We start from the raw sequence: 9,206 nt of genomic DNA on the forward strand, positions 1-9,206 counted from the left end.
GTATATGGCAGATAGCAACAGTAACATGAGTGAGATTAAAATGAATCATCTAATAATTTCTTTTTTATGTCAGTCTCTGCAACAGACATGCAACTGGTGACGTTCTAGAAGTAGAAAAATCGAAACATTCTCACTGGGTTGTAAATTTTGCGAAGGAGAGGATAGTAATGGGCTGGTCACATAAGGAAGCCAAAATACCAAAAGCTGGGAGTGTTAAAGGAAACTAATAAGAGTTTTTCACAAAGATCAGCTCATCCAGAGATGGCTAGAAATAACACTTACAGTAAATTAATCTAAACTAAACTCTTATGAACTCATCTTTTAGAACACTGACTTTCATCTTTGACTTTTCAATTTAACAAATCAAAACTTAGATTTGTAATTCTTCAGTCTCTGCTGGCTTTTTTGACCGTAGATTTGGCTTTAAGTTCCATTATGTACAAGAAACTGTATGAACTGACAGAAATCTACAGGGAGTAGGAGTGAAATACTACTATTTATTTTCTCCTCCTCTTTATTTCCTGTCATCTTCTGACACTTGTTTTTCTTGCTGCCTGTCTCTGGGGTGTGTTGAGCTGAAGCCATGTTCTCTGTTCTCCCATTCCCTGTCAGGATGCCACCCGCATGGCCTCAGCTGGCTGCCTGGCAGAGCTGTGCGCCTTTCTGTCCGATGAGGAGCTCAGCACTGTTCTCCACCAGCACTTACTGGGTAGGTGAAGGTGTTTACAGGACTGGAACAGATTCTGAAAGCAGGCAAGATTCCTTCTCAGCCACTGGTTCAGGCTGACTTTGGGACTGAATCTCTGCTGTGTATTTTCTTGTGCTTTTCTTTGCTGATGGCTCGTAATTCATGCATGCTGGTGCACAAGGAGCACAGGTAACTGGTTGTCAGGTGGGGTTATCCAGGCATTTTTTCCCCCTGGATTTGTTACCAGACAACTTGATAAAAATATCAGCATGGCTGACTAATTGCTGGTGCTGACACAGGGACAGTTGGACCTGACAGGATGTTCAGGCAGGGTGCCATCCCACCTTTTGGGATGGCACTGTGATCTTGGGTTGGCGGATGCTAATTGCAGACTACATTTCATGGCCTGACATGCTTTTGGAGAATTTACTAATTTGCCTCTAAGTTAGAAAAAAACGTGTATTTTATAGGACCCCAGTGTTTGAGAATGTTATGGATTACTCTCCCCTGTGGGATTAAAAAGGGAGTCTGTTGGCTGGTCAAGTTACAGATGACTTTTAAAATTTTATTAGAGGGTCAAAGCCTGTCTGATTTTGAAACCATTAGAAGTATCTGAGTTGAACAAGAGTGTCCCTTGTTTGTATCTGCTTCCCTGCCTGCCCAGGTGGTGTTCCTGTCTGAAAAAGATGGTGCATTTTAGCTCTGTCTGTATGTCTTTTTGTGAGAAATGGAGGAAGCAAGTCATTGCTTTAGATGCTGCTCGTTATTTCATGTTATGGCAGTGAATTGCCAAGCTGCCAAAAGCTTCCTCAGATGAAGAGGGCTGGATAGCAGGAGACCTGCCATTGTTCTGTTCTCTCCTCTGCAGCAGACATCTCTGGCATTGACTGGATGGTGAGGCATGGCCGGAGCCTGGCTCTCTCTGTGGCTGTGAATGTGGCTCCTGGCAGACTGTGTTCCCCAAAATACTACAACAGTGTCCAGGAGATGATCCTCAGCAATGCCACGGCTGACAGGGTGAGTCCTGCCCCAGAGTGGTTGAGTGCTGTTGCAAGCGCTTGTTGGGAGCAGTTTTGAAAGGTGTGTGAGCAGCTTCCTGTGTTACTGAACAGGACAAAAACCCCCAGGTGCCATCTGAAGGTTCTCCCTTGCCTAGATGCAGCTTTTATGCTGAAATTACACAACTGTTCTGGTTCTTTGAGTTCTGATCTCAGGGGAGATGAAGATTAAATAATCTTTAACTGCAGAGTAGCTTTCATTTGGAGTAAATTACACTCCTGTTTCCCTAGAGAGCTCTCATTCACAGGCCAGGTTTACAAGAAGTGGAAATTACTCATTTTAGGAGGAAGATTTTAAATCTGGGGTTTAATGAGTAGTTTGGGGTAAGGATCTTGGGGAGTTAGTGGGGCTTGCTGCCCTATTCCATCTGGCTCATGGTTGCATTGGGATTTTTTCATCAATTACCTAGTAACATTAACCCAATGTTTCCCTGCTTTGATGCTGCTATTGTTTTGAAAGATGGGTTTAGCCTTTCACAAAAGCTGACAGACCATGGGTTTGGTTATAAAGGCTGTTGAATTCTGCTGTTTTAATACCAATTCTTGTCTTTGTGTTGAAGATCCCCATTGCAGTTAGTGGCATCAGAGGGATGGGCTTTCTCATGAAATACCACATGGAAGGGGGAGGCAACCTGCCTCCCAAACTTTCCAGCCTCTTTATTAAGGTAAGAATTTTTATGATAACTACCTGGTGATGTTCTCATGTGATCTGAACCTCTGTTTGAGAGAACTCATGGGTGGCTCTATCAAATCCTGGAAAATCTAGATATTACTTTTTGAGGCAGAGTGCAGATAGAATCACTGTATCAGCCTGCTTTGAAGCTGTGAATACAATACTGCCATCCCTGCTCTAACACGGAGATTTGCTTTTGAGCTTTCTGTGCTGATCCCCAGGTCTGGTTCTTATACATGCATTTTTCCTTTGCAGTAGCAAACAGCTGGCAGAGAGGCAGAGAAGAGTGGGGGGAAACTGTGAGGTTTTTAAGGTTGCTAAAGGTCAAATGGCTTTTGTTAGAAATGCATCAAATACCAAAACTCGCCTTACCGGAGAGCATTAAAGTTAGCGTCTTTTTCAGTTCGTATCTATTTAAATATTTTTCTTCAAAATTCCTTTATTGGTTCTGTTTCTTTCAGTGTGTGGCTGGGTTTTTTTGGTTTGTTTAGTTGTCTGCCCTCCCTGAACCCCACCCACACCATCAAGTGTCCCTCTTGGTAGACAAGGGCAGATAGAGAGGAGTGATGCTGGAGCATGTTACATTTTCAGATTTTATATTTCTTTGCAATTTACTTGAAAAATTACCGAACATGCAAGTTGACACAATGCAGACCAACATTCTTCAAAGCAGACTTTTTGATTGAAATCCTACTTTTCTATATTAATATCATAGTATTGTGTTAAAGTAGAAAATATTGCATTTGCCACAAAACGTTTATCACCATATTAATGCACTTGACATTCAGTTATTAGCTTTCATGTTTTAAAAGGGTTAAGATAAAAATACACAAACCTCTAATTTTTTTTAATGTGAAGTCTACTGTTGAAATGCACCCTATATTCCAACCAGAGACTGACTTGGCTGTTGTTGCTGAGTGAATGTATTGTAGAGGTGCTGACGCTATCAGCTTTTCTGCACTTAGTGGTCATTGTCATTTCCTGAGACAGTTGAGATGAACATGTGACACTGTCATCAACCACATATTTAGAAATTTTCTATTGAAAAGTTGTCTTGTTTTCAAGGTCTGATAATCTCTTACACAGTTTAGTCAGACTTATTTGGTAACAAGTGTGTCTCTTGTGTACCTGTGAGTTGAAAACTGCTTTTCTTAGCACAGTTCCAAATACTTAAACTAGAAAAAATTTTAACAGCTGCTTTCAAAATATGTCCTTGGTATATCTGAATGTAAGTGTATCTTTATCTCCTTCAGTGTCTTCAGAACTCATCCAGTGACATAAAGTTAGTTGCAGAGAAGATGATTTGGTGGGCAAATAAAAGCCATCTTCCCCCATTGGATCCTCAGACAATTAAACCAATTCTCAAAGCACTTCTGGATAACACAAAAGACAAAAACACCAGTGTAAGAGCCTACAGTGACCAGGCTATTGTCAACCTTCTGAAGATGAGAGCGGGTGAAGAAGTGCTTGAGGTATGAAACACAAAAAAATGTAATTGTTGCTAGCAAGGCTGTGTCACCTTGTTCTGCTTTTGTCTGTGTGGTGCCTGCAGCCTCAGAATGTGCTGGAAGTCTCTTATGAAATAGATGAAATGGGACATTCCCATTTTCATTTAGGCCTTCAGTATTCTCATGCTAAGCCCTGAAGAAATCAGCGACACCTGTACTGTACAACCTTACAATGCAGCATTAATAGAATCAAGGCATTTAATGTACCCTCTTTAAGCCCTGCCTGTACTGGAGTTCCCTCAGCTGGCATTGATAATTTATTGCTTTGGTCATTTGTATGATCAGTGGTGTTAGGGAGTATTTAGGCTGGATTACTACATGCATCCATTGCCAGACCAGTTTCCTAAGTCCTGCTTTTGGATAGTTCCCATGTCTGGAACTGTGAAACCAGATAAGACTTTTGCTGCATTTGAAAGGTTTGACTTACAGCATGTAAGGCACTTACTCTGATTTTGCGTGGTGTGTCATAAGGAGTTGTAATCGGTTCTGTCTCCCTTCCACAGTCGGTTTCCAAGATTCTGGATGCTGCCAGCCTGGAGCTTCTGAATGAAAGCTGCAGGAGGTCCCTGCGGAAGCTGGCTGGGCAGGCTGACTCCGAGGAACAGATTGATGACACTATCCTGACGTGATAAAGCTCCCAAAGACCAGGAAACACTGAACCAACCGCTGCATCAGCATTTCAACTCAAACACCTATTATAAATGTTTTCATTTTTGAAAATGTTAATTCTGATGGGATTTCATGAAAAGGACTCCCAGAGAGTATTTTAGTATCAAATATACCAGAATAGCCTTAATTAGACCCACATTAGCTGAAAATTAAAAATTTGGTCCCCTTTTTGAAACAGATAATGCACAAGAGACAGACATACTAACCAATACTGGTCAGATATGGCCAATTGTGAGATGTGGCTAGAGCACATCAGGCTTAAACTCTGGTGACAACTATTTCCTTTCCGGGGTCTGTGCAAAAACTCCAGTACCAGAAGTATTGTTGGTTTTTACACACACCCTGGGAGGCAGGAATAGAACTCGGTGAAAGTTCAGTTGTATTGTTTTTGTGTACTGCTAACTTGCTGCTTGTGACGGTTCTGAAGACTGAAAATCCCTGTAAAACGGAGTATTTAAATAGCCTTAGGAATCACAGATGCGAAAGGGGGATTAAATGCAGTCTGTTTAGAGAAGGAACGTTTAATAAAGGCTCTGACTTTGATCCTTCTGCTGTAAACTGTTCTTTTTACAAATTCATTTGTCAACAAACACTGTGATTTACTTTTCAGACCTGTGTGTTCTAGGGCATAATTTGTACAGTGGGCAGTGCTGTGATCTGTGAAAACCTTTTGCAGAACTGAGGCAAGCCAGGGTTTAAAGCCAAGCCAGTACTGACATTTAATGAAATTTGTAAGTAATTACTCCTGTTAATTTCCAAAGTATTTTTGACTACAGACAGCTTTTTTGTTACCCAAATTGTGAAAAGTCCTTTCTATTTACATCTTCAAAGGCTTCACAAGATACTTGGCATTAGCTTTTTTGGTCAGTGAGTTGTGCTAATCAAAGAAAGTATTTTGTTTTACCTGGCCATATATATCTTGAAAAAATTATTTTAATTTATTAGTATATTTTTTGTCACTTGATGGAAATAATGAAAATCTTGTTGCAGAGTACAAGTTTTTAGAAGGCAAAATGAACTTTACATTCCATGTAGAGCAATAGTTAAGTGAGCCTTATCTATTTTATGAAACTCACAGAACCTGGTTGCACCTGAGAAGCCAGAGCACTAAGATTTGTTGTTTCATGTGGGTGGGTGCTGTGTTTGTGTGTGGAATCTTGTTTGTAACTCTGGATGGCTCAAACCAGGATGATGGGAGGAGAACACAATACTACACATCATAAAATGTGAGAGCATGAAGTGGAACCCCATGGGAACACACGTTCTGCTAGAACTAATTTGATGATTGTTACAGCAGTAGCAGCAAACACAGACATTTTTATCACACTAATGCCTCAAACAGCAAGATACAATCCTGAGTTGGGAGTGCTGTGGTTTTTTCTGGTCAGAAGTATGAGAATCTGTCAAAAGGTTCTTGGTGCTGTGTCAGTTCCCAGGCTGTGGTGTAGGCTCCTGACAACAGAGATTTGCTATAGGAGTCACTGGAATGCTATTGGAAGTGATGTGGGAAAATCAGCTCTTTTACACAGTACCTAAGATGGGCTCAGCTCCCACTAAACCATTCCTAGCTGCTGTCCACATCATTGTTTATACAGCATTGTAGGATGGAGATTCTATAACATTTCTATGCCATCCATTTCATTACATAAACTTATCAGACTGTCAAAACTTACCTCATGTCTGAAAAAAAGAATCTTCCTTGCTCCTACTTGAGTCCATTGCTGCTTGTCCTGTTCCCATACCCATTGAAAACAGTTCATTTTGCAGCAGACGCATTGTCCCTGGAGGAAATAAATTTAGATTTTCTATGCATTTTCTCAGAGATTTTTGTTTTCTAAACTTACACTGCTGCCCCCCTGTTTGTTTGTTCTATTCTTGCCTCAAGGTGTCCACTGCTGGCCCAGGTCTCACAGGGGAGTTATTTTGCAAGCCCCACATAAGGAACACCCTGTTGTCCACCCCATCACAAGGTCTGGGTGTTCCTTTGTTGCAACACCACCATGTCATTGACACATTTAGTTTGTGATCAGCTATGAAGCCAAGCTACAAAATGGCTCTTTAGCTAATTATTTCTAATATTGAATTTATGCATTTGACTTATTTCTACAAAACTGCAGTGCTTCCCAGTTGGTCTGATTGAAATTGTATTCTACTATTTCATCACATTTAGCTGTATTCTGAAGGTGGGCTTTAATTCTGATTTTTGCCTTTCAAAATACTTGCAAATCTGAAATCATCTTAAAACGACATATTTTTACTGAATTGGTAATACTCAAAGAGTGAAAACTCAGCTAAATGCTCTTAAAAATTTGGCAGCTGGAGGCACTGGAATGAGTTTCACCTGTAATGAGTTAGCTGTGCTTTGGGATCACAGGAACAGCAATTAAACCATGCAATGCAAAAAACTCTGCACTGAAACATACAAAATTTGATGCCACTCAAAACCTACTAAGTAGGTGCCAAAAAGCTCAGTGGTTGTACTGGAATCACTCAATCCATCACTGCAGACAAGAGGAATGAAGAAACGGTGAGTTTTGGTGAAGAATTTGGTGAAGAGCTATTTGAGGTCTTGATCATGGGCACATTGGCTTACCTCTTTTATCTGATTCCAACTGATACTCCATATAAACATGGGAAATAAAATTACAGTTAAATGAAGCCCTTTTAATTAATTTGTTAATTTTAGCCAATAAGGTCTTCTGTTATTTAGGGTATTTTGATAATTTGTATTTCCAACTCAGGTAGCAGCAAGTGGAAAAACTCATTCATCTTCCCAAACAGCACCTGAATTTCTGCGCTGAGCTTAGTTTTTCTTGAGAGGGAGGAGTAAAAGGTAGGAGCTCACTTGCACTTGTGGAGAATACGCTGATTTTTCAGTCACAATGAAACACTTGATTTGGATTTTGATAGCTACTTTTTGCTAAACTATTTATACAGTGCAGTATAATATATCAGAGATAAAATACCCATAATTTTTGCCACAACATGAGATCTGATAAATTGATTGTGCCAACTTGAAGGTGAAATAATGAATTTTTTTCTCATTTCAAATGTCTTAAAAATACCAGTTGTCAGTAAAAAATAATTTTTTCCTACAACTGATGGTAATAACATCTTTGAACTGTCAAGCAACTGTCTCTGAGTGACAACTGAACTGTGTGTATTTTAAGAAGATCAAAAAATAATTTATGAGAGAGGTTTAAACTTACAAGGTGCTAAAAATTACAGTGGAAGACAAATGTGAAAGCACAAAATATTTAAATATTTTGATTTTTTTTTATTAGTCACAGTTCTTACTGTCTGTTTTATTAGGTAACATCACAGTGCCTCATGCTTTTCACATGATGAGGTTTCATGATCTTAAAAACAGAGGTAATAGGAGTCACTGTCATCTTGGGTTTGAGCTGTTGTGTGCTGGATTTGCAGGATTTCCCTACAGCTACAGCATCCTCAGTTACTCTGGTGGTGATGGGCTGCCCCAGTGCGTTTCTGGGGTGGGTGATAATATACATACACACATCATCCATTTGAGCATAACAGAATAGGTGTGGTGTTTAAAATGCATGAGTTGCAGAGTGAATGTGAGCTGAACGTCAGCTAAGCGGATTCCAGGATATGGGGACCTAACAGGAGTGAGCTTTGAGAAGTATACTATGTTTTTGAAGGTTAAGATTAAGAAAGGTTTATAAATAAATGGGACACCTTCCACTAAACCAGGTTGTTCCAATCCTCATCCAACCTCGCCTTGAACACTTCCAGGGAGGAGCAGCCACAGCTTCCCTGGGCAACCCTCCCTCACAGGGGAGAACTTTCTAATATAGTCAGTTATAGTCTCTATCAATCCATGTTCTTCACTGCTAATACACCTCTCCCCATCTGAATGACAATGCATGTCAGTGAGACAGGTTTAATGAAATAATTCAATTCGATCTCAGTTGAAGTACCAGTAAGAATATTTTTGTAAATAATCAGTGCAAAACCCCAGCACTTTTCTTGTGCCACCTTCCACCTAGAAGTGACCATCACCTGAAAAGTGACCAAATTCTCCCAGAATTTGTGTAGTCAGTGTGCAACTGGTAACAAAATCACTCAGGCCGTTGGATGACGGCGAGAGCTTTTGGAGTGAGTATGTGGGCTGGGGATGGTGCAAGCACTGCTGCTGATGGGCGGGAGGTCAGGGCTCCTCATGAGCCATACAAAGGCACGTCTCTGCATTAAAAACCCCACGAATTTAATTTCAGACTGGCCCGACTCGCCAGGCCTGTGACACACAGCTGGGCATTTCATATCACTGCTGTGGGGCTCCTCACCTGCGGGTTGGGCTGCGATGGGAACTGTTCCTGTACCTACACAAATCGCTCCTTTGGAGCGGAGCTGGGAGTGCTGAGGCTCCCTCACGCCTTTGGTGCTTTCCTGGGGGCAGCGTCGCTTTCTGCCGCGTCCTCACACGAGCGCCTACGGTAACTGGGTGCGGAGGCGGTCTCTGGGCGGCGCGGCACGGGCGCTGAGGGCGGTGAGGACGGTGCGCCCCTCACGCTCCAGCCATGGCCGCCGGCGCGCGCCGGGCGCCTCAACCGTCACCGCCTCACGCGCAGCCGCAGAGCGCGCGA

At 41.5% G+C, this 9,206-nt stretch overlaps 1 protein-coding gene and 1 long non-coding RNA gene across 2 annotated transcripts in view; one reads left to right on the top strand and one right to left on the bottom strand.

Moving 5' to 3' along the window:
- GCN1 (GCN1 activator of EIF2AK4) overlaps positions 1-5,139 on the top strand; it is a 38,219-nt gene extending 33,080 nt beyond the window's left edge. Inside the window, exons 54-58 of the mRNA XM_085076091.1 lie at positions 613-709; positions 1,557-1,705; positions 2,307-2,411; positions 3,673-3,891; positions 4,431-5,139. Of these exons, the coding sequence (XP_084932217.1) occupies positions 613-709; positions 1,557-1,705; positions 2,307-2,411; positions 3,673-3,891; positions 4,431-4,556 (696 nt within the window). The 3' untranslated portion in view covers positions 4,557-5,139. The remainder of the gene's footprint in view (positions 1-612; positions 710-1,556; positions 1,706-2,306; positions 2,412-3,672; positions 3,892-4,430) is intronic.
- On the bottom strand, positions 603-9,179 carry LOC146430406 (uncharacterized). The gene is made up of 3 exons (XR_014855355.1): positions 8,943-9,179; positions 4,373-6,377; positions 603-743 (listed from the first exon to the last, which is right to left on the bottom strand). It is a non-coding gene; the product is annotated as an uncharacterized LOC146430406 (long non-coding RNA).
- Between the last annotated feature and the right edge of the window lie 27 nt (positions 9,180-9,206).

The sequence above is a fragment of the Lichenostomus cassidix genome, chromosome 15 (assembly GCF_008360975.1).
Source record: "Lichenostomus cassidix isolate B80296 chromosome 15, HeHo_3.0, whole genome shotgun sequence".
Lineage (NCBI taxonomy): Eukaryota > Metazoa > Chordata > Aves > Passeriformes > Meliphagidae > Lichenostomus > Lichenostomus cassidix.